This window comes from Narcine bancroftii, chromosome 3 (genome assembly GCF_036971445.1).
Source record: "Narcine bancroftii isolate sNarBan1 chromosome 3, sNarBan1.hap1, whole genome shotgun sequence".
Classification (NCBI taxonomy): domain Eukaryota; kingdom Metazoa; phylum Chordata; class Chondrichthyes; order Torpediniformes; family Narcinidae; genus Narcine; species Narcine bancroftii.
Window position 1 is genome coordinate 195,092,082 of NC_091471.1, and position 26,527 is coordinate 195,118,608.

The following is a 26,527-nucleotide window of genomic DNA, read 5'->3' on the forward strand; positions in this document are numbered from 1 at the left end:
GCATTCTTGTACTAGAATATAATATTTTACATATTTTAAAAGTTATCCACTTTAGCTATTTCTCTCCTGCAGAGTACAGCTTTTCTGATTTGATAACCAGTTACTTACCAAAGGAACAACCACTGCTACTCAGTTGGTGGTTTGGCATGGAGTAATCAAGTTCTTTAACATTACTGTCCTTGGAGTGTCTGAGTACACTGCCCATACATCCTTCCACTGAAGGTACCTGTTGCATCTTGAATTTAAAAAAATACAATTTGGATTTTATTTTACAGTTATATATACACGATTTAAAACTGAATAATAACAATATTTGATGGGAGAAAAGAGTAATATTGTCTCATGAGAAAAGCTTTTGGTTTTAATTGAAGATATACAGATTTAAAACTACTGAAGTAATGTAGAATAAACTATAAATGGATCAGTTTTAATAACACCATTAAAAGTTATTTCCTAATTCATTTGAAAGATGAATTAAACTGCACAATACCACGATCAAAAAAAGCATACAATACACAAAAAAACTGATATCTGACCACAGAAAAGTATCTATTTATATTTTCTTTAAATTGATACTAAATTGTAGTCTTAAAATGTTTCCTTTAAAGAAAATAGAGATAAGTGTTTACTTTTCCCTTGTATAATAGCTTCAAAGAGAATTACAATAATTTGACATGTTTAATGTGACTTGGGAACATTAATTTGTCAATGAATTCTTTGTCTTTTCCCCCCCACCCCTCACCAAAGTAAAATCATCATCTCCATTAGACTCAAATAATATACTTCAAATTAATTTAACCTTGTGTAAGTTCCTCTGCATCAATTTGAAGTCAGAATGTACACCAGAAGTCACAAGGTGGTCAGGAATGTTTGATGATAAATCAGGGTCCTCTGGTACTGGAAGATTAAAACAGAAGGATTAAAGAGAGAGCATTTTAAGAGTTATTGAATATATTTGGCCATTAAATTGAGATTACTATGAAATAAAAACAAAATACCTTGATCATCTCTATACCAGGCATGTGTGTCTTCCTTTTCAACATTAAAATTCCTCTCTTTGTGGAAACTTGCTCCATCCATTAGTGAATCTGTAAACTTTTCAAAATTGAGGATATAGAAATCTATATAGCTCATACTTGCAAAAAAATATCAATTTTAAAAATGAGTAGCTCTAGTATTAACTCTACCTGAAACAGGGCATTTTTTGAACTCCTTGATAATTCAAAGCTGGCCTCTGCTGTCAAGCTTCTTGGAACTTCTTGCCAAGGATCAAAGTCTCTTTTAAATTCTAATTCATCTTGAGGAACCCTGATTACTGTGTCACTGGTTGGTGAGCCTTTCATCTGGTACCCCTTAAATTCAGCTAACTGTGGAAATGAGTGAAACTATTTTTCAGAAATTAAATACTAGAATCAATCAGCAGGTGGCACTCAAGTCTATCATGAACAAGTGCAATGAGAGATTAGTTATAGAACAATCAACTCCTGTCACAGGAAGGACCTACACCCACTTCAATTCACCTATTGACACAGCAGATCAACAGCAGATGCTTCCTCGCTGGTCTCCGCTCTGCAATAGATCACTTGACCTCAGGAATACCTATGTCAGGCTGTTGTTCATTGATTACTGCTGAACTTGTAACACCATTATGCCAACAAAACTTGTAATTAGACTCAGGGAGTTGCAACTCCATTCATCCTGTTGCAACTGGATCTTCAGTTTCCTCGCCAGGAGATCCCAGTCAGCGAAGATTGGCAACATCACCTCCTCCTCACTAACCATCAACACAGGGATGTCTCAAAGCTGGGTGCTTATTACCCTGCTCAATTCCCTATTCTCTTATGATTGCATAGCTAAATTCAGCTCCAATGCAAATAAATTTGCAAATAATTACAGCATTGATGTTGGCCAAAGAACAGGAAATGATGAGTTGAAGTATAGGATGGAAATCGAAAATCTGGTTTGGTGGTTCCAGAACAATAATTTTGATCTCAACATTAGCAAGATATAGGAGCTTATTCTGGACTTTAGGAAGAGAAGACTGAGGGACCATGTATCAGTCTTCATTGATGAGATGGCAATAGAGAGGACTAGTTCCTTCAAGTTCCTGGGAGTCCAATATGCTAGCTCCATGAGGACTTCTCAGGGAGCTAGCATATTGAAGCATTGGTGATTAAAGAGAACTTGGTAATAGGCCTACCATTCTTTAATGCAGTTGGTCATGTCATTCTCTTGTTATGACAAAGGTTTTAGGAATTATTTTTGATTTTCAAGCTTAGAAGTAAAAAATGTTTGGAATTCTAAAGTTTTGCAAATTAAATAAAAAGTACTGTTAAAATAAAAATATTAAAATAAAAGCAACAGTGAAGAAGGCACTCCAATACCTCCAATTCCTAAGAATTCTGAGATTAGGTATGACATTGAATAATCTGCCAAACATCTACAAACTTTTGTGCAAAGTATACCAACTGGTTGCATCACAGTCTGGTTTGGTAACTTGAGCACCCAAAAAATGCATAAATCTGTAGAAGGTGGCAGACCTAGCCAAGTCCATCATGGGCACTGACCTCCCTTTCACTGAAGACATCTATGAGAGATGGAGGCTCAAGGAGGCATCCAACATCATAAAGGGTCATCACCCTAGTCACAACCTCTTCTTGCTTCAAGCAGAAGGTACAGAAGACCCAAGTCCAGCACCTCCTCAGTCAAGAACAGTTATTATCCAACAGCTATCAGGATAATGAACCTTCCTCTATCACCCTAACCTAACCATAAACTAGTCTTGGACAACCAAAAGATCTGTTTGCACTAATAAAACATTACTTTTTTTTCCTAGCAATAACTGCAATGGTGATTTGTATATCTATCCTTTAATATTATCTCTTTTTTTAAAAAATGGCAGCGTTGCCAGAGCTGCTGAAATGGCAGTACCACTGCTGATGTGGAACCACAGAGAGCAGGGTGTGGAAACAGTGTTCACCCACAGGATCCAACAACCCAATCCATACAGGCATTAAACAGCCCATTAAAGGAGCCAATGGTGGTTTATTTCAAAATCCTGCAACCACGGGGTTTAATCATGAGATCACCACCAAGGAACCATTTTGGTTACAGTGAATCTCAGTACCAAAGAAAAGAGAAAGGAAAACATCTTGATGTTAAAAAGTTAAAATGCGATCTTGAGGATGATGACTGAAACCTTACTCACCCACCTACCCTTGTTAATCTACCCCAACAAATAGTTCTGCAATACTTCATATTTAAAACTGCAATTCTCACTTTCAAATCTTTCCACCCATCAATCTCTCTATCACGATAATCCCCTCCAGTCCTAGTTTGGTCCAAGGTTTCCAAGTCATTACATTCTCTCTTGTAATATATGCTCACTGGTAAATACTGTACACTATGAGCCTCCTAGTATGAAAAATCTGACATTCTCTACCTACACTTCCCTAAATTTCTACCTTAAAGGGACTCTTAAAATCTTCAGACCCAAAATTTCAGTCCACTTGGGTTAGAAATGATGTGAAGTGCTTTAGAACATTTTACATTGTCCAATAAATTGTTGTTAATACTAAGTCACAACATTATGTGTAGGTTTTTTTTTAAATCAAATTACTGAAGTCGCTTTTATCAACACAAAAAATATTGCACAGGAAAGTTGGTGGCAGACAATCACACTAATTTATCATTGGAAAGGAGATATACAAGAAAAAAGGAAGAGGATGAATAAAAGCATTCTTTGACCACCAGATGGTGCTGGTATGTTGGTATCTCCCCTTTTAAACTTCAGTCCCACAAAATCTGCCTTTCAATGTCCCAGGATAGGAATGACAATTTTGCTGTTCACGTTTGACCACTCTTAACTGGGACACTGCACGTGTTCACACTTGCAAGGAGCCATCCCTGGGGTTAGGACTGTTCTACAGGTAACGTCATGATACATCGAATGATGGTGGACCTGCCTTAAATCCTGATCAATGCATTATGATCTTATACTTGAACAAATGTAATCATGTCTAATTTTGACATAATTAAGCTTTATGTACAGCACAGTATGAATCCTTTAGCCCGTTGTTGTGCCAACCTATTTAAGTCTTATAAGGGAGCGTGAGAAAGTGCTAACAATAAATAGCAATAGCGGACAATTTTTAAACAGTGTGGGAAAGTTGGTAGAGCTATAGTGCACAATTTAATAAATACCATGGGGGAGAAAAAAAAAAATCGATGGCGGACCTTCCCTCCCCAAATTCTGTGCGGCAGAGAAAGGACTGTATGCACAACTGCATACACAGAGCACTCATGGAGGGGTTTCTCTGCCACACGGCATTCTTGGAAGTCATCTCCACTATCACTTTTTCCCATGGTCTTTATAAATTGTGTGCTATAATGCTACCAACTTTCCCATGCTGCTTAAAAATTGTCTGCTATTACTATTTATTTCCTCTCTCTCTCTCTCTCTCTGCCCCCCCCCCCCCCACTCCCACTGCAAATTTCCCACAGCAAAGTTTATACCTTCATTTCACATTCCTGCCCTCACACAAAAAACTTGAGTCATTTCTGTCCTGGAATGCAATTGCCTGTTCTACACTTGCCTGATTGCAATGCCGGCATCTGCAAATGCTGGCAATTGCATTAGAAGTTGAGGCAGTCTATCCCCAGTGTGAGATGATGTCATCTCATGCCAGTGTTGAGACTATTAAATATGCACTAGACCCTTTTTAGGCCAATTGGCCATTAATTCCTTGGTCCACTTCAAAGTGTGAAAGAGGCTAAAGAGAAAAGCGGGAGACAAAACAATGACCTTCAGTAGCATTTGATTATATTTGTTATTCATTTGAGTTTTGTATTAACTCTTCAATCAGGTTCAACCATACTGATCAAACTTAACGGTGTCCTGAATACAAGCTTCAAGATTTAACTTGTTTCCACTAATAATACCAATAATTTGTTTATAAATGCCACTGTTAACATTGAAAAACAACAAGGAATTTCAAGGAGGAACGTCAAATAAAATTGAAACACTATGGGAATAAAGATACTTATTGATTGTCATATTGTTAATTGTTTCAAATTATAGAACTTTAAGTTTTGTAATCCACTAGTGAAATAAATATTCATTATATTACCTGTGGTGTTCTGTGTGGTCTGTCTGATGTGATTCTTTCAATCCAGTTGTCAACTGCAGGTTTTTCAAACATTCCAATATATTTTGCTGTCTAAAATTTAAGCATTTTATATATTTAACTGATGAAGTTAATTGGGTAATGCCAAGACATTAACCTTGGTAATACTGTAACTACTAATAAAATACCAAGTATGTATCAGACTTAATTTTTTTCTGTATAGTTGTTATTAAAATAGCAAGAAGATTTAATGCTGTACATCATTTTTATATGAGGAGAAACATTTTTATATGGCAATTTTCATAAACATATATTTGAAGTGAAGACACATCTATATTGTATAAAAATGTAGTGGATCAATAATTACTCAACAACTTTGTATAAAAAGTAATGCAAAATGACCAGATAAAACATTATTTGTGGAGGAAGAGCAGACATATTAGTTTAGTTAGATGTTTTGGAAGGAAAATATTATTTTCAAATAATGAGGTGATACTGGTATTTTTGGTTTATTACATTCATGCAAATCATTTTTTTTTTCTTTTCAACCACCTAGTAAATGGCCCATTCCTTTAGTTGAAATAGCAAGCAAAAATCCCATTCCCTGGTTCCTAATCAACATATGTTCAACTGTCTTCGATGCAATGTGCTGTGAAGAAAATAGAAGAACTTTACTCAGTATAAATCCATTAAGATGGAAAAAATAATTTGACAAAATGGATAGAAATATTCACATATTTCTACAGCAACACTACTGATTGCTGTTTGAAAATGTTCAAAAAATGAACGTTCAGCAAAAGATTAGATCGATGATTAAAAACCCTTTTTTTTAAATTAAAAACAAAATCTAGACAAAATACAGTACATTTCCCCATATCCGAAATTCAGTTAACTGAAAAGTTCAATTATCAAAAAAATTTTTTTGCTAGTAATATGACGTCACAAGTTGAAAAAGAAATTCACCCAACGTGCTCATGTTAGGCTCTGATGCATTATTAGCGCCATTTTGGTTAACAATAGAGCTTAGAACCAGCTGGGAGACAGATGCAGAACAGCTGGATGCCAACTCAGAGAAGCAGGCTGGAATCTGAAGCCTTTAGTGAGCGACTGAAGGAAGTCGGCAGGTCAAGCAGCACATGGGATGATTGTCCTCGTTTCAGGTATATTCCTCCTCCCTCTCTTTCCATTTCTTCTTTATCCTCCACTGTACTTGGTTCTCTGCTGTCTTGACGTCATCAAAGAGAGCAGCCTCCTGGGCAGGAGCGGGGACCTCAGGCTACTGAGCAGGAGTGGCAACGGCAGTGGGGTAGTGTTGGGGATCAGCAACAGTTAATCTTTCCTTTTTTTTTCCGTTAACCAATACAAGTATTCTCCTGTTGCTGCTTAAAGCCATAATTCAGTTATCTGAAAAGTGTCCAGTCCCAAGCTTTTGGATAAGGGGGAAATATATTGTATAATCAAAGAGAATGTTTCAGTACTATCACCCAAATTAAACAGCATTCTGGCATCTCGACATGCAAAATTAAATCCAGAGATATTTTGCACCTTCATACTGCAATAGATTGAACATTAAAATGACCTTCTGAACTGGTTTGCTACTTTCTTCTTCTTTGGCTTGGCTTCGTGGACGAAGATTTATGGAGGGGGTAAAAAGTCCACGTCAGCTGCAGGCTCGTTTGTGGCTGACAAGTCCGATGCGGGACAGGCAGACACGATTGCAGCGGTTGCAGGGGAAAATTGGTTGGTTGGGGTTGGGTGTTGGGTTTTTCCTCCTTTGCCATTGAACATTAAAATGACCTTCTGAACTGGTTTGCTACTAAAGAGAGTTGAAAATGTTAGGGTTACTCCATTCCAGATTAAACAACTTTTTCTAATGGAATGCATTAAAAAATTATTTTCCATTGCTGTGAAAGTGGGACTATATACTTGGACAAGGTGGAGAGCTTTAAGAAAGAACCAGCATATACACAATATATTGAAAGGCATCTTTCTGTATTGCATGATCCAAATAAGTTAATTGATTATTCCCTTGTGCACTGACTCCTCAGCAGAGAATCCCACTCGAACACCAATGCCTAATGCTATGAAATTTCCATTCTTAAACTTTCCCATTTCATGTGATCAACTCAGAAGTAAACCAGTGGCAATGAAAATTGCAGGCTAGAGTCTGACATTCACTTGAAGTGCAGAAAGACATTTATCTATCATACATGAAAACAACATGTAAATGAATTTCAGCTAATAATGTAAATGTCACCATTTTAAGGATTGCATGGCAGAGCACTTAAGAATGTGTTATAGGTACTTGGGTGGGTGAGTGGGAGGGAGGGAGGGAGGAGGGTTGCTGTTCTCAACTCCGGTTGCCTTCTAGCATGTGCGTGAAGGAATCAGAACGTGGTTGCCGGTCTCACAAGCGCCTGGTGTATTTTTTCCATATATACGTTCCAAAGAATTTGCAAATGAGTCATCTTTCCTAAACATCTCCTCCAAAATCTCCAGATATGATCACTGAAGTGGACAGGAGGGAGAGAGATCAGCTAGTGGAGTGGTATCTCGACCACATTTCACTCCCCAAATCAAGGAGCTGATTGTGGGCTTCAGGAGGGAATCAAGGCAACACGACCTAGTCCTCAGTGGAAAGGGTACCCACAAGAACTTCAAATTCCTGGGTGCCAACTGTGGTGATAGGTAATTACACCACTAGGTCAACAGGGCTCACCCCGGTGACCTTGTCTATAAAGTAGTCCAGAACTACAATCTAGCCTTCCGGGTTTGTCTTGCACAGAGACAAGCCCTCTTAGTGTACCTATTAGTTTGTTAAAGCTGTCTTATACTCGCACTGCTGGTGTGGTTATTGTCAGTACACCAACATCTCCGAGGATCTGTCCTGGAGCCTCCATGTCGATGCAATCACAAAAAAGGCTCGCCAGCGGCTATATTTTGTGAAGTGTTTGAGGAGATTCAGTTCGTCACCGAAAACTCTCGACAACTTCTTCAGGGGAGAACATTCTGCCTGGTTGCATCACTGTCTGGTACAGAGGGCAGGAGAAAACTCCAGAAGATTGTTAACTCAGGCTATGACACCACAGGCACCAGACTTCCCTCCATTGAGGACATCTACAAGAGGCGGTGTCTGAAGAAAGCAGCCTCTATCCTCAAGGACCCCCACCACTTCTTCACTCTGCTACCATTGTGGGGGGGGGGGGTACAGGAGCCTGAAGACGAGCACTCAGCGGCACAAGGATGGCTACTTTCCAGCCGCCGTCACATTCCTGAATGATCAATGAACCACAGACACTGCCTCACTTCGGATTTCTCTTGGCACTATTTTTATTTATTGAGTTAGGTGGTTTTAGATAAATGTTCGCCCCGTGACGCGACTGCAAAACAATGATTTTTTGTGACATGTTCATGACAATAAATTCTGAATCTGAAATCTGTAGAGGTTAAAATCTTGTGTTTATGATTTTTTTTGTACTTTTCCTTTAAGAATTAATTTGTTTTTGTAGAGTTACCATAATTACTATGACATCGTATGTCATTATATCCAAGCGGACCGGGAGTTTTCTTCTCATTTTGGAATGATCATGGAAGAGACGTGAGCTCTCGAGAAACTTTTCTTTGAATTTATCATAATTATTCATCCTCATTATTATTCGATATTAATCATTTATTATCATTTTTATTTGTTTGAAGTTATGAACTGGTTTGCTACTAAAGAGAGCTGCCATTATGAAGTATGATTTATTTGGTAAGATACAATTCAGACTATCGAGGCTTACTTCTCTTGGAAGGTGAAGTGTGTTGAATCTTCGGTTGTCGCTGTTCTCATCGGAACTGACCCACAATTATTCTCTGGTCATTTATTTTGGAAATTCTGTTCACAGTTCTAGGTAGAAATGACATGGATTTCTGTGGCAATCTTGTTGCATGTAGACACTCATCCGTGGGAAGAGAAACAGTTAACATTTCAGGTTGAATGTCTCTGATGAAGGGGTCTCAACCTGAAAAATTAACTTTTGCTTCTTTTCCTATTAATGCTACCTGACCAGTGGAATATTTCTAGCATTTGTTTTTATTTTAGATTTCCTTTTTTTTTAAATTCAGTTCATCCAATCTCCATTGTCAAAGGGGGGAAAAAAATACAAGAATGGAACAACTGAATACCACACCTTAGAAATGTAGATTTAATAATATAATTTACCTTAAGTATTCCAAGAAAAATTTTGTGGTTGGTATGATAACAAAATTATCAGAGTCCACCAACATTATGCAGTGAAACTGACAACTTTGTTTTAACGTGAGAATCCTAATGTAGCTACCAGTTAATATGTGTTCCCCTAAAGTGATGCTACCTTGCATCTTACTACATAACAAAGAAAATCACTGAAAATGAAGAAAAGTTCATGTATTTATAACTAATGTTGTTATATAATTTGCTGAACCTGCAAGGTCTAAGAGAGCTTTTAATGATGTATAAAGTCATAATCACGGTTTAGCAAATTCTCTGGCTTCTGATGAATTATGTCTCTGGTCTTTGATTATTGATCATCATAGATGAACTGTTAAGGCTTTTTCTGAGTTTCCCATGATCATAAAAGGGAATTTCCAAACAAAAAGAAATAAAAAAGGCTATTGGACCATCAACATCCAACCTATAGAATGAGTTGCACTCCAAAACTATTTATAGTCAAGATGGTCTAGTACGGGGGGGGGGGGCGGGCGTGGGTATGGAGGTTGACTCGCAACCCTTCCCGGGAAATTAAAATACAAAGCCTGAATTAAAAATTTTAATTTTAAAATATATTAAAATGCTCTGGAACCTACCTGTAAGCTGTTGGATATGGCAGCTAGAGGAAGGAAAGCAGCAGGAGATAAGGAAATTGTAAGTCAAGACACTAAGAAAATCTAAGAAGAGTGGCCTACCTTACATTTGGAGCCTGGGTCTCAAGTTCTGAAGCCCCTGCAACTAACTCAAACATTGACGGCCTATTTTCAACCGAAGCCAGCACCACCTCCTGTGGATACCAGGGAAGACGGCACTGGATCGATCCAAATCTCCCTTGAAGAATTTATTAACCTTATGCATATGTGCAAAGGTCTACCTCCACGCATGCATGGTGGAAGAATATATTCTGGAATGGTCGCTCCATACACCCATTCCAAGCAGTGCTGATGAAGTGAAGGAACTGAAGAAAGATATACCAGACATGCCAGAGCTGTCAGGAGCACCTGCAGTTTTGACAGCTGGTGAGCAAGAGAAAAAGGGAGATCAAGAAGAATCAGATGAAGATGATCAAGAGGATGGAGAGGAAATACCGGGGCTTCAGGATCTTGGAAAATAAGACCCAAATATGAAAGATTTTTACTTACTAATACTAATAATGGGACAATATCAAGTTACAAGAGCTGACATTAAAGAAGTCAAACCTGAAATGAAGGATATTAAAAGTGAAACATAGAAGTATGCTTCGGAAGTGAATAAAGTTAAAGCAACAGTTCAAAGAGATGATTTGGATGTGTAGAGGGTTAAAAATGATATGGTCATCTATATGGATAGAATTGAAAGGGTCGAAAATTCAGATATACTTGGGAAAAACAGAGGAAAGAAATTAGGGAAAAGGTCGCTATGTTGGAAAATCAAATTAATGAAATAATGTTAAGATTGTCAGCCTTAAAGAAGGTTTTGAAGGAAGTGGTGACCCAGTGGAATTTTTTTCAAAAATGATTTCCTGGAATCTTGGGGGAAGAAAATTTTCCAAATGGAATTGAACTGGAAAGGGGTCATAGAGCTTTACAGAGGAAGCAACTGCCAAATCAACCACCTAAAGCTATATTGATTAAATGTCTGAGATATCAAGATAAATTTTAAAAAAAGATTGCCAGTCCAGAAAGCAAATCAGAACATGGGACCTGTGGTAATTGACGGAAATAAAATTTTCTTTTATGCAGATTTAAGTAAGGCAGTAGTGGATCAAAGAAAACAATTTAATCTACCGAAGGTGATTCTTTGGAAGGGCTATAAGTTTACTTTTAGATATTCAGCCACACTGAAGGTGTTTTTTTGGTGAATGATTGACCCAAGTTCTTTATGCATGAAGAAGCACAAAGATTTGCAGTCACTTGCTACAATTAAGGAAGACCAGCAAGAACTGTTGAGCTTAAGCCCTCAATGAGAAGTACAAAGGTAAGTGTTGTGGATTCAAATTACACCAAAGAAGGCTATGCCGAAACAGATTGTAAGCTGTCAAAAAGAATTACAGTTGAAGCCAGAAAACCTGACAGAAACATCTTTAATTGATGATGATTAAGTTAATATGGACCTTGAAGCAGCGGGAAATTTATTATTTCCTAATGTGTAATTAATTAATTTTCCAATTGGTGGGGGGGAGGGAGGTAGAGTTGGATGTTCTTCCTTCCTTGCCTGAACCATTATGTTCCATATAATCGCAGGAGGCACAACCTGTATGATGGAGGGAAATAGTGCTATCATCTTTTTATTCAGCACTTTTCAGAGTTATTACTGAATTTTTTTCTCTTTTAATTATTTTTCTATTTTTTTTTAATGGGATAGATATGTACACAGGAGCCAGTTATAGTTGATAAAGAGACCTGGGAGAATGGGATTGGAAGAGACTATGATTCAGGATAATGGATGATAAAAATAATTTTTTTTAGCTTTAATGTTAATGGGATAAACAGTGCAATTAAAAAGAAAAGAAGTTATATGAAAAAAAGATGAAGGTTGATATTGCATTTCCACAAGAAACTCATCTGACAGAAAAAGAACATTCTAAATTAAAAAGAGATTGGGTGGGTCAAGTTATAGCTTTATCTTTTAATTCAAAAGCAAAGGTAACTATATTAATTTTAAAAACTTTACCAGTAAATGTTTTCGATACTATAATGGATCCTGTGGGGAGATATATTTTTATTAATTGTCAGATTTATTCTGAAATGTAGACACTAATGAGTATTTATGCACCAAATGTAGATAATGAAGATTTTATAAAGAATTATTTTCTACTTTTGGCTGAAACTCAGGAAACTGTTTTAATAGGAGGTGATTTTAATTGCTGTCTTGATCCATTATTGGATAAATCAATTAAAACAGTAATAAGAGCTAAAGTGGTGAAGGCTAAATTAAGTTTTATGAAGCAATTAAATTTAGTTGATATTTGGCAAAAGTTGAATCCTAAAGAGAGATATTATTCTTTTTATTCTCCTAGACAAGACTCTTAGTCAAGAATATATATTTTTTTAATTATTGGCAGTTATAAGGAAGAATTAGTAAGTTGAATACTTTCTGATCGTTTGCAACTTTTATTGACATGTTCAATTTTAGAGGAAATGTACATTTTGTTACAAAATACACCAAATATTTTCAATCACAAGCCACGTCCACTAAAACTACCATTATGAGCACTGACTCATATGATTCCTGTCTCAGCCAACACATTTCCTCAAGCCACACATTGTATGTCAGAGCCGCACGTGGCTCACAAGCTGCGGTTTGGCCACCCCTGGTATATAATGGGATATCACGACTGAGACCAATATCTGTCCAACCCAAATTAACTTGCAAGGCCATTTTAAAGAGAAATTAAGAGTCAATGACAATGTTGGCCTTAAACCACTTGTGACCCAGTTATGCAAGAATCAAATGTACTTTTAAGTGGCAAACTAATAGCTACATAGTTATCATTATTCAAGATTCAGTTTATTGTCATAGTAATAAAACAGTGGTCTGCTGGTAATGAAACAGTGTCCTACTTCATATCAGACTTAAATTTCACAGCTGCTGTGTTAGGATTTAAACTCTTGACTCTGAAGCAGTAGTGCACGCCTTTGGGTATGAGTTGAGCAACCTAAGTACAGTAAAAACCCCTTTATCTGGCACCTATGAGGATGAGTAGATGCTGCATTAAATGAATTTGCTGCTGCTTGAGACTGCATGTTGCATAATTGAAAAACTAACAGTTACAGGTGCCAATTTCAAACTTGTGTATTTTTTTTACCTGTTTATTTTGCAGGTTTTTTTGCCAGTTGCTTGAATTCCAGATAGTAGGGATTTTACTGTACTATGCTAACATACACCTAAATGAATCTAAAACTTCTCCAGTTTGCATGACTTAGCCTATTATTTGAGTGATGCCTCCATTGAAATATTAGGGACTGACAAATACTACTTCTCAAATGTGATCTGTAAACTATTCTTAATTCAACACTGTTCAGATCAAATTATCTCTTTAAAAAAAAGTCCCACCTTGTTTTGTAATTTGAATTGTGTTCAAAATACTAAATATAAATTGAAATTTTACAAGGGACTCCAGTTAGGCAGCATCCATAAATACATCAGAGCACCCGACCATAGACTCAACCTTTCTCAATGCCTTCCTTTGCAACTTAAAATATGCTTGTTTTCTCATTTTCCAGTTCATTTCATAGCTTTTCATCAGACCCACTGATTATTTCTCTCCTCATGGATGTTGCCTGATCAGCATTTTGTTTTGGATTTACAACACCTGTATATTTATGCTTTAAATAATTTTAAACTGTTTACAGCAAGTATTTAAATTATTCAGATAAAATTAATTTGAAATTAGACTAAATAATTCCTACCTATGTGCAAACAGCACACCTGGAAAAGGTAAATCTGCAAGATCAATTCTCAACTTTATTTACAGATACTCTGCTAAGAATAGGCTGATTCGTTTGCTTACCTTTCGCACTGCGAAAGTTTAAAAAAAAAGCAAACTTCCTTTAACATAATTTTACAATCAATACTTATTCCCCATCTAGCTTCTCAAATGCCTGATTGAAACTGAAATACCAGAAGATGCAAGTCATTCTGCAGCAGAAGAATTTTATTACACATCAAGTTGCTGTGATATTCCCTCTCGACACCACCAGCGAAGATGCCAACCAGGTTTAGAAAAACCAGAAAGCTGAGAGGACTTATCAGCCATGGTCATGACCTCATTGGCAAACACAGGAAACATCCTGACGGTCAAGACAACGCTGGTGGAATGCATCAATATAAGATCAACTTTGATAAATATCACCCTGGAGATATTACCATTTAAAGAGAACCAGTTATTCTGTCCTATCATAAATGTGGATAAGTTGTGGACACTGGTCAGCGAACAAACCAGATTAAACTATGCTAAGAAGCCTGAGGGACCAGCACCTGTAATTGATGTTGTACACCATAAAGTTCTAGGTAAAGGAAGACTTCCAAAACAGCCAGTCATTGTCAAGGCCAAGTTCTTCAGCAGGAAAGCAGAAGAGAAAATCAAGGAAGTTGGAGGAGCCTGTGTGTTAATGGCATAAACTAACTGGGTGCAACAATTAAAAAAAAACAAGCTTTTAAAACAAAATAAAGTTGCAGTGATATTGCATATACTTCAAATGTTCATAACATTTGTATTTTTTTTAAATAATAAATCTTAAAACATTATTTTAATGATAGGCTTTTGCATTCAACTTCATGAAAGGCAGGAAGTTCAATACATTTGTATAATACATTGGAAAGACATTTTCCATCACACCAACACAAGGAGGAATAAACTTCATAGAGAAATAATATACTGCTTTACTATAGTACAGCATTCTTCATATAAAAATATGAAACCCAAACTACAGACATCTACTGTACCTCAGGCAGACAGCTGAACTCTGGCGATGAATTCTTTGGTGCACGTAAAGAATGCTCTGTTGAAATATCAATAATCGTCGGTGGTAAATTAAGATTTGTATTCATATGCAATTAACATGTTTATTGAACTTGCAGATTCAGTATACCCATAATTTGATATAACATTTTCACAGCTACAGCACAACAGCTTAATTTGTTTCCACGAATAAAATGAATGCAAAATTATGATTTAAGTTGTGCATGCTTTCTGCATAGCAGTATTAACTTTCTTGGTAATGCTGGAACGGTACCAATCTAATATTAATCATATTCAATAGTCATAGTCAGGTCACTCATCTGAGTGCTACTGGTACCATGTTACCCAGCACTACCTGTTGCATGGTCGGTGACTAAACCGGCTTGCCTGGTGCAGAGGGTGGCTAAACACCTTGCAGGATGAAAAACAAGACCTGCCAAAGGACAAACGAACCCCCTCGTAGGGTCAACAGCCATCCAGCAAACATTTGCCAGTAAAGCACAGAAAGGGCATCCCTCGCATCAAAGCTTGGTCTGGCCATTCACAACAGAACTTCCCCCAGCCACCCTGGACTTCACCATCCTGCTGGATCCGGGAGGGGATGTCGAGAGGGTGGGTCTGGCCCTGTGCAAACCCCTACTCACCTAAAATCCATTCACGCACATGCTGTTCCTTACTGAGGAGTGGGGTATCCTCAACTCACCCAAGTCCTGTAGCGATGGACAAGTGACGAAACGATAGGCTTGACCAGATGGGAGCCATAGTCACAAGTCTGCATGCAGGCAGCAGGGGGAGAGTGGTCACACATGGATTAAAGAGTGGAGATCCGGTGAGGCAGTACCCTATGCAAATGAGCAGCCCAGTTTAGGGAGGCATTGCTCACTCTACCCTCAATGAGAGCTTTTTCCCTTCTTTCCAAAAAATACCATTCAGTGAAGACAGAATTCTAAAGAAACCAGAAATCCTTTGCAAACACCCAATAGGCTATTCTTTGTAATTAGTTGTCAGTGACAATTGAATTATTCTACAATGGAACTATTGCTGCTGAGCGCCAATTATTCATATTATACTTGCAAGAATATCGTTTTCAGTAAAATCACTGGAGAACAGATGAAACCAGGAACCTTATTTTATTTTTCTTACTGATCGGAGTTGTACTGCAGATGAATACTATATTCAATGTGAAGCTGGGTAGTGAGTCTGAGCACTTCTAAGCATTTATAGCTAAGAGCGTTATGATGACCAAACAAAGAAGAAAATTTAGGAATGTATTCAATGGCTATTGTGTTCGTACAATGAAAATATTCTGGACTTTTTCTTGAACAGATAATGCAGATTTATTTATTTCAGATAATAATTTTTCCAGAAAAACTAGACATGTTCATCCATATTTCTGAATCTTAAAACCATAGATAATTTCACAAATTTAATGAGTATTTAATTCATGCATCTTACACTGTAAGCAAGACATACTGTTGCATACATACTACATGTAATTTCTGTAGTTAGATTAAGTTTCTTATCTTTGTCTTTATTACAATTGGGATTTTGTTTTAAAAGATAACAATGCTTCAAATCCTCATTCTTGGACTTCATTCCTAAACAGGTTTCTTTTAAAAAAATCATTATCATTCACACTTCACAAATTATTCCACAGTACTCTTGATGATACAAACCTGGGTAGCAGTGTGAGCTGTAAGAAGGATGCAAAGCCTTAAGGAGATAAAGATACATTAAATAAATAGGCAGGGATATAACAAATAGCATGGAAATTTGAAGTTAACAGTGTGGTGAAAAAATTGAAATGCAAAATATTTTTAAATGGTTAGCATTCAAAAGATGCGAAACACTAAAGTCTGCAGTCGCTGTGATGGTAGTAAAAATAGGAAATGCTGAAGGAATTCAGCCAGTTTCACAGTATCCATAGGAGGTATCAAGGAAGGGCTCTGGCCTGAAACATCGTTAATATATACTTAGCTCTAATGGACGAGTCTGGCTGAGTTCCTCCAGCAATCTTGTATTTTCACATTGAAAAGGTATCGATATTCAGAGGGACCTGGGCAGCCTTGCACATTAATCAAAAATTGTATAGTGGTATTTATTGCAGGAGAATTCAAGTACAGAACATGTCTTGCTGTAATTCCATGGATTCCTGGTGAACATATGAAATGGGAGCAGGAGGCCAGTGTAATGTATGCATTACATGACGTTGAAGTACGTGTCAAAGGCCCTCCATTTGGCTGCAAGCTGCACGCAATTAAGAGTCTAATAAAGCATCCCATTTGAACCTTCCTATGATTGAACTTGGAATTATTGTATACCAACATACTCAACACTGGTGACGAGATGAGAATAGACAATAGGTGCTAGAGTAGACCAATTGGCCCTTCGAGCCAGCACTGCCATTTATCGGATCATGGCTGATCTTTCCCTTTCAGTAACCAATCCCAGCCTTATCTCCATAACCCTTAACTCCCCTGCCCACAAGGCCTTATCCAACTCTCTCTTAAATCTATCCAACGAATCTGCCCCCACTACCCTCTGTGTCAATGTATTCCACAGACCCACAACTCTCTGGGTATAAAAAAATTCTCCTCATTTCTGTCATAAATGGCCTTCCCTGTATTCTTAAACTATGCCCTCTAGTCCTAGTCTCACCCATCATTGGGAACATGTGCTCTGATTTCACCCTGTCAAGCCCTTTGATAATCTTAAATACTTCAATCATGTTTCCTCTCATCCTACTAAACTCCATCGCATATAGTCCAAGTCTTTCTAACCTATCCGCATATGACAATCCTGCCATCCTGGGAACTAACCTTGTAAACCTGCGATGCACTCCCTCTATAGCAAGCATGTCCTTTCTTAAATATGGGGACCAGAACTGGACACAATACTCCAGGTGAGGTCTCACCAGGGCCCTGTACAACTGCAGGAGGGCTTCTCTACTCCAATACTCCAATCCCCTCTTTATGAAAGCCAACATTCACCTTCTTCACCACTTGCTGAACTTGCACGCTAGTTTTCAATGACTGGTGAACAAGTAGGCCCAGATCCCTTTGCATTACCCCACTCCCAAGCTTAACGCCATTTAAATAATATTCTGCTCTCTTATTTCTGCCTCCAAAATGGACAACCTCACATTTACTCACATTAAACTTCATCTGCCATCTTTCCGCCCACTCCCCTAAACTCTCCAAGTCCCCATGCAATTTCCTGACATCCTCCTCGCTCTTTATACTACCACCCAGTTTAGTGTCATCTGCGAATTTGCATATGTAGTTATTTATCTCCTCATCCAAATCATTTACATAAATGATAAACAACTGAGGGCCCAACACCAATCCCTGCGGGACCCCACTTGTCACATCCTGCCATCCAGAAAGTGACCCGCTTATCCCAACCCTTTGTTTCTTATTTCTCAACCAATTATCTATCCATAACAGCACCCTACCCTCGATGCCATGCTCCTTGATTTTGCAAACTAGCCTCCTGTGTGGGACTTTATCGAAGGCTTTCTGAAAGTCCAAGTACATCGCATCCACTGGCTCTCCAGAGTCCACCCTCCTTGTTACGTCCTCGAAAAATTCCAGGAGATTAGTCAAGCAAGAATTTCCTTTAAGGAACCCAAGCTGACCAGCACCGATACTATTATTCCTTCCTAAGTGTTCTCCTATTTCTCCTTTAATGATGGATTCCAATATCTTCCCCACCACCGACGTCAGGCTGACCAGTCTATAATTTCCTGTATTCTCTCTCCCTCCCTTCTTAAAAAGTGGTACAACATCAGCCACTCTCCAGTTTGCAGGCACTTCCCTGGAATCTAAAGAACTTTGGAAAATGTCAACTAGTGCCTCCACAATTTCCAGAGCAACCTCTCTAAGCACCTTGGGATGCAGCCCATCAGGCCCAGGGGACTTATCAGGCCTCAGTTCTAACAATTTGCTCACAACCTCTTGCTTCTGGATCTGAATATCTATCAAATTATCTGTTTCCTTCAGTAATTTCACCAAGTCCCTGGATGCTGCTGGACTGAAATTTTGAATGGGAAGGTGAAGTTTGCAGATGTGTGTGGGAGTGAGTTTCGCGCTGATTTATTTTCTACTGTGTCGGCATGCTGCAAAGCTACGGTCTGCTTCACATCAAGTCTCACCTGTTTGTTGGCTGGCGAAGGAAGTATAGAGGAGAAGAAAAGGCAAGTTTGTGCATTTTATTTGGGTAAAAGAAACAACCAGAGAAGGCCATTAAGAATGGAATGCACTGCATCCGATGCGAACATTTCCTGATACTGGATACTAATGAGATATTACTCACATGTTGGAATGTTAGTTTAAAGAGAATTGTAATTTTAAAATCGGACATTGGATACATGTACTAGACGAACACAGTGTTGTTAATGGAGTTGCAGATGGTTTGGATTTTTGAACAGTTTAAACCTCAGGAAGGGAACATGGATTCCTATATAGATAGATTAGAGCAGTTTCTTGTTGCTTTGGACATAGACAATACTGAGCGCAATGCATTTAAACGTTGAGCCATTTTTACTAAGTAGTGTTGGGGACGAGCTGCACCAAATGCTGTGAGATTTGGCATTTCCATACAAACTGACTAATAAAGAGTTTTGGTGAACTGTGTACATTGCTAAGAGATTATTATTGTCCCAAGAGATTGGCAGTGACTGAGAGTTTTAACTTTTATAATATATCACAAGCTCCTGACCAAAGTATAATCACAGTACGTTTCGCATTTGAAGAAAATGGTGTTGCATTGCGAGTTTTCAGATGTGCAAATGACGGAGGCGCTGAGGGATTGATTCGTTGGTGGCTTGGCATTTAACAGCATTCAGAAGAAACTTCGAGCCAAGAACTATTCATTTGCATAAGCCGTGGAAGTGGTGCTGGCTGAAGCGGCAGTCCTTAATGCCAAGGACATGGCAAGGAACAATGATGAACCAGTTATCCAAGGGATCAAAAGGTAGGCAGTCCAGTTCTTCAGCATGGGTGAAGAAGAGGAGTGATTGCTGTGGTATGTCGGATCAATCACGAGATCAGTGTTGATACAAAAATGCAACTTGTTATCAATGACAGAAGACGGGACATCTTTGATCAGAGTGTCATGTTAAACCTGCTGAACAAGGTCAGTCCAGGGCAAGACCTCTTCAATCAGGACAAGGCAAGGCGGCACCAGGGCACAAAAAAGGAAATGGATCCATCAAGCAAGTTGATGAGAGCAGTTTTGTGGAGAGTTTGTTTAACGTTGATTGGAAGTCGTCAACCGTGGCATTCAAGGTGGTGTGGCAAGTGAAAGGACAGGACCTGGAGATGGAATTTAAAACGGGGGCAGTGGTGTCTATCATCAATTTCCGAGATTATAAAGAGAAATTAAAGCATTGACCTCTTGAACCAAGGAGAAGTTAATTGGGTAATGAATTGGAAGTAGCAGAAGAAATTTCAGCCAATGTATGCTACCAGGGACAGAAGAAGGTACTGTACTTCCTCTGGTGGTAGTCCTGGCTGACAGAAATGCACCTCCTTTGTTAGGACACTCGTGATTACCTGAGCTCCAGTTAGATTGGTCAAAGATCTTTTCACGAGGACAGCATGCTATCAGCATAGATGTTGGATCAGTGCTACCAGTATACAGACGTATTCAGGCAAGAGTTGGGTACAGTGAAGGAATTCAAGGCAACACTCCATGTTAAGGAGAATGTGGTTCCTGTTTTCCATAAGGCCCGCAATGTACTGTATGCTCTATGTCCCGCTATTGAAAAGGAATTGGATTGCATGCAACGTGAAGGGGTGATTGTTCTGGTTGAATTCAGTGAATGGCAACCCCACTACTGTGCATTCTTAAAGTGGATGGATGAGTTAGATTGTTTGGTGATTATAAGATAACTGTCAACAAGAACATTCATTGTGATCAGTACCCGATTCCCACTCCAACAGAAGAGTTAGCAAGTTGGTAGGAGGGAAGTTCTCGAAGATTGATCTCATGTGCCTATCAGCAGATTCTGCTGGATGAGAAATCACAAAGGTTAGTGACCATCAACATGCATTGGGGGATGTTCTCATACACCAGGCTTCCAATTGGGATCTCATCCACTCCTGCAATATGGCAACGTTTCATTGAGCAAGTGTTAGCTGGATTAGAGGGTGTCTGCGCAATCAGGGACAATGTGTTCGTCTCCGGAGCTGATGATGAGCTATTCGCATGATTCTCCAAGTACCATCTTACTATCAAGTGTGAGAGTGCTCGTTCATGCAAGATTAAGTAATCTATATGGGAAGGAAGCCATCAGCAAAGGGGATCCAGTGTGAGGAGTCGTTCAACACTGTGAAGAAGGCAATCAATTCAGACACACTGCTGACCATTTTAAAGATGGTGGAGCTGAGTACAGATGCCTCTCCCTATAACATAGAAGCAGTCATTTGCCATATCAATGATGAAGGAAGATGCCTACCGACTGCCTATGCATCAAGAAGTTTGAACAACCATAAGGTTACGTACAAGGAGGCATTAGCTATCATGTTCAGAACTTGTTTGTATGGACGAAAATTCATCATTTGCATGGATCATAAACCACTGAAAAGGATTTTGGGTCCAAAGACATCAATTCCAGCACTGGCTGCTCAGAGACTGCAGCAATGGGCTATCATACTGTCTGCTATTGACTACGAGTTGAAGTTTGTGGCTGGGAAGGACAACGTAGTGGCAGATGCTCTCACTACCCGAGACAGAGACAGGTGATGATGCCTTGTACAATATTGCGAAAATTTACCAGTTATGAGTGATGATATGACAAAGAGGACGCAGACAGATCCGGATATTGTTACAAGTGCTCAGATGAGTCAAGACCAGGAATTGGCCTAATGATGTCCACAATGAGCAGTTGATGCCATTCATACATCAACATTATGAGTTAACAGTGGAGCATGATTGCATCCTCTGGGGATACAGGGTAGTCATTCCACAATGGCTCCAAGAAGGCATTTTGCTGGAAAATCACACATCACATCACATCCAGGAATAGTACGGATGAAAGAAATCATGCGGTGACCGAACATTGACAGGGACATTGAGGGACTAGTTAACAAACTCGCATTGTTCCATAGTGGCACTGTTGATGCCATGGATCTGGCCAAGAAGTCCATGGAGTCGTAATCCACATTGATTTTGCTCAGAAGGAGAAACAGGACTTCCTAGTCATTGTGGATGCACATTCCAAGTTGCCAGACTCAAACAACAGCAAGTGCAACCATCGGAGTGCTGATGTACAGCAAATTGTGAGCAGCAATGGACCACAGTTTCATGGAGAAGAGCAGTGCGAACCAAGTGCTAGTTGCACCCTACCATGCTGCAAGCAATGGGGTGGCAGAGCAAATAGTCTAATTGTTCAAGTGTTTGTTGAGTGCCAGCAAAAGCATGAGGTGCAGCACACAGCAGTGTCTGGACGGCTTTCTGCTGTCATATCAATCAACAAAGCACCCAACCACAGGACAAACACCTTCCAGTTTGTTCCTGGGTCGCGAACTTTGCACGAGATTGTCCCTGATTAAACCCAGTGTGGAAACTACAGTAGAAGTCAAGTAGAATGATCAGAAGCGACACCACAACAAGAGGCAGAATTTGTAAGAATTCTACCCAGGTGATCAAGTACTGGTGAAAGATTCAAGGTGGAAGGAACCTGGCATTGAGATATAAATGCTGAGCACATGGCACCCAAGGCATACATGTCAGCATGGATGACAGCCGTGTGTGGAAAGGCCACATTGACCCAATGAGAAGGGCAGATTTCGACTTGTCTGCTGCACGCGATGCAAGGAACAAGTCCGCATTGTGCCATCTACTGCTGAACGAACACTGTGGCAAGATCATCAAGAAGCAGGAGAGCTATCTTCTGAACCTGGAGACAAGGTACAATCGCCACTGTCGCAGCCAGGGAGAAGAGATTTCAGAATCTGAGACGCCAGAACCCGAGGGACTTGACAAAAATTCAGAAGAGTCTGTGCCCCAGGCTACCAAGCTACTAAGACGTTCTGGCAGGATAAGGAGAAAACCAACGAGGCTTATTGCAGAGATGTAATAAACGGCTGAAGATTGAAAATATAGTTAAGTTATTCTTGCAATGTAATGTTCGGAGTTTTTTTTTTAAATGTAAATGGGTAATGTGTAATGCATGTACATGGATAGTTAATCTAGTTTCCTATAAAGTGGGGGGGGGGTAAAGAAACATTATTGTGGGAAGCGAGATATTTCTGTCATAGGATGAGAAAGCTTAGGAGGGTGGAGTATAATGTATGCAAATGATTTACGTGTGTGGCATCATTATGTGACGTTTTAGTATTTGTCAAAGGCCCTCCTCCATGGCTGCAAGATATACACAGTTAAGAGCCTAATAGAGCATCCCGTTTGAACCTTCCTATGATTGAACGTGGAGTTATTGTTTACCAACTACTCAACAGCCATCTATCCAGATGTCTCGCTATTTCTTGAATGATGGTTTTGGCATTTCCAAACTGCAGACATAAAGTTAATGGGCCTCCTGCTTACATCAATAGTGACATGATAATTGGGGCCCAGGGTCCAGGGGATTTTGGTTAATTACCTGAAACACATCTACCATTTCTTTCAGTACCTCGGAATGCATTTCATCAGGACCAGAGGGACTCATCTTCCTTTAGACCTATGAGTTGTTCAGCATTACCTCTTTTGTGACAATGAGTGCATTAATTCCTCACCTCCCACTGCAACCTTAACAGTCTTCACAGCGCGATACGACATGACTAACACAAAATAATTGTTCAAGACTTCACCCAAAATGAATTCCCCCTTTGCATCTTTAAAGGGATCCATGTTCACTCTCACTACCATCTTCTGCTTCATATAATTATAAAAACATTTACTGTTTGATATTGTGCTAGTTACTTTCATAAACTATCTTTTCTTTCTTTATTGCTTGCATTGGGAAAACTTTAAAAACAATTATCTTTCCCATTACTCCTTCCTTAGTTTTCAAGGCTGTCTCCACCTAACCCTAATATTCTTGTATTTAATTGTTTATAATTGGAATGTATTTTTGTTGAGCCCTCTTCGAATTGTTCCTCAATTGTCCCACCATATACCTTGTGAGACTGTATCAGGAACACTGTGTAGAGGTCTAGACTCCCCATTTACAGAATAATATGCTGGCAAATATTTATAAACATGATTCCTAGATTGATAAATTTTGACATCAGAAGTTAAGTAGATTGGGCATGCACTCAAACTTGGAAGAATGAAAAAGTAGTCACTGATGCATTGATATCAAGAGTATCTGGATCTCAAGCTCAAAGAAAGGGTTTGGCCAATAAGCACAAGGTATGAAATTTTGACACAGGAGCGAACTGCTCCCATTCTCAATCCAAGAGGTCTGTGTAGAATGTTTCTGAGCATAGGAATAAAAGGATATAGAATTCATTAGAAAAAAAACCATGGTGAAAGATAGCCACAATCTTATTGAACAGCTGAACAGGCTTATACAGTGAAATCTCATTAGAACGCAATTCATTATGCACGGGTGTCTGTGGATCCCAAACATTGATTTTAGGTTGCCTAACAGCCACAATCTCAAAAACTGATTCTTGTGATGGGCGGGGGGGGGGGGGAGACCAGCAACACTAGTCGGGCAGGCAATAGACCAGCGGTGTGAGTTGGGCAGGCGGGCGGGGGGAGACTGGCAGCGCGAGTCGGGCGGGCGAGGGGGGGGGGGGGAGACCGACAGCGCAAGTCGGGTGGGCGGGGGAGACCGGCAGCGCAAGTCAGGCGGGCGGGAGAGACCGGCAGCGCAAGTCGGGCGGGCGGGGGAGACCGGCAGCGCAAGTCGGGCGGGCGGGGGAGACCGGCAGCGCAAGTCGGGCGGGCGGGGGGGGGCGGCAGTGAGTCGGGCGGACGGGGGGTGTGGTGGGAGACCGGTAGCGTGACTGGAAGGGGGTGGGTGTGGATATGGCAGCACAATTCGGATGGGCTTAAATCTGGCTTTCTGAAATCCGGAACACACTATCCCCCAAGGGTTCCAGATAAAGGAGTTTAAAGGTCTTATTATAGGGTTAGAGTCACAGTATTCTGTTTTCCTGCTTCCTGAATCATGCATCTGTTCCACGACTCGGCTGTAATGAAATCTTGGACCCCAACTACCGCGTTCTAACAAGGCTTTACTGTATTTCTTATTCTTGTGATTACATGAGTTCCACATTCTTACCCCCAATTATTCCTTCTGACCACTCAAATGGCTGTTCCAAGTTCCCATTAATTGAAGTGTCTTCAAAATGTTTTTGTGCATTAAGCGTTTCTAAGCTTTCTATTGCAGTGCTATGTTCAGATAAAGATTTTAACAATGAGATGGTGTCTTTTGAAGAGTGATTACAAAAACAGTCATCAACTTTTGATCCAGGATCTTTTGATTCTTTTATAGAGTTTTTCCAAGCATCTGAAGAATGTTTTACTGATGCAATGTTTGGAAGTGTTCTGGATTTAATTCCACTTAGATTCTTTCCATGGAAACTTGGTTCCAAATCCATCACTTCAGCAACAGGTATGTGAGTTTCCAATTCTATATTGTCACCTTGATGTACTTCCATACTTGAATGAATGGAAAGTGCTGGAATAGACTTTGAAAAGGTGCAGTGTGTGTTCAATGATCTTTGCAGTAACATTTCATTTTCACACGTAGTAGTTGTTCCATTTTTCTCTGAAATCAATTCACCTAGTAGATCAAAGTTTATATCAACAAAAGCATTAGTATTCTTGGTACCCATTTCTACTTGTACAACTGCTTGCTCAGATTGGTCACTGTCCGTGGTGGAAAGCAACTCCATAGATGTATTACCAAAGTTGATAAAACATTTTTTTGCTTTGCAAACATCATCGCCCAATGTTTCACTGACAGTTGTACAAATCTCCTTCGGTTTAGTCAGCTCACTTGTACTTGGATCAATTGAATCTTCTTTCTCACATTTTTGTTGGATTTCTTGAATATTCAAAGAGCATTCTCTCCCCAAGCCTTCAGACAAATTTCCAGTTAAATTGCAATCTGTAAGCCATTCCACATCATGATTTTGTCCCAGTCTAGGTTCTGCCTTTCCATCAAGAGAATAGCCAGCATGATGGTCAGATACATTTACTGAACATGTGATGGAAGGGCTAGTGAAAGGCTTCTGTGAATTAAGTTCAGGCGTTTCCAAAATATTGCAGCTCGACTCTGTTTTTCTGTCAAGCAATGCTAAAATTTGAGATTTGCTTCTCCTATTCTCATGTGTTCCATTACCATGGGAATAGCCTTCTGGACTGGAAGCCATTGAAGTAAATTCAGCACCCGTAGAATAAAAAATATTCATTTTTTCACTGTCCCTCAATTTACAGTTATGACTCTGTGCCAGTGAGGCAGGTAAATTGGAATTTAAAGTGGTTATGCTTGTTGAATCTCCTTTTTTGGTTTCTGGAGATTCCTCTTGTAGAAGAGAACAACTTGAGGTTTCCTTGGTGCATATGGTAGAAAAAAGAGGTGAAGCTGTGTAAAGCTGAGGGGGTAAGGAGCTTGGCTGCTGGATTTTAGTTATTATGCATGGTACATCATTCTGTTCTACTGTCAGTTTCTTTAAAATCTCCCGAGGTCCTTGGAAGCCCTGTAATAGTACACAAAGCAGAATTAAAACATATACTCAGTAACTATGAGTAGCTTAAATAAAAATA

At 39.3% G+C, this 26,527-nt stretch overlaps 1 protein-coding gene and 1 pseudogene across 2 annotated transcripts in view; one reads left to right on the top strand and one right to left on the bottom strand.

The window, feature by feature from the left end:
- The window catches only part of LOC138757984 (5'-3' DNA helicase ZGRF1-like), a 148,338-nt gene that overhangs the window by 103,237 nt on the left and 18,574 nt on the right, over positions 1-26,527 (bottom strand). For both annotated transcript variants that reach the window (XM_069926200.1, XM_069926199.1), the window contains 7 exons: positions 25,038-26,460; positions 14,785-14,840; positions 5,130-5,219; positions 1,188-1,367; positions 999-1,095; positions 800-897; positions 109-235 (listed from right to left, as the gene is read on the bottom strand). In XM_069926200.1, coding sequence (XP_069782301.1) covers positions 109-235; positions 800-897; positions 999-1,095; positions 1,188-1,367; positions 5,130-5,219; positions 14,785-14,840; positions 25,038-26,460 — 2,071 coding nt within the window. The remainder of the gene's footprint in view (positions 1-108; positions 236-799; positions 898-998; positions 1,096-1,187; positions 1,368-5,129; positions 5,220-14,784; positions 14,841-25,037; positions 26,461-26,527) is intronic.
- Positions 14,045-14,484, top strand: LOC138757985 (large ribosomal subunit protein uL15-like; annotated as a pseudogene).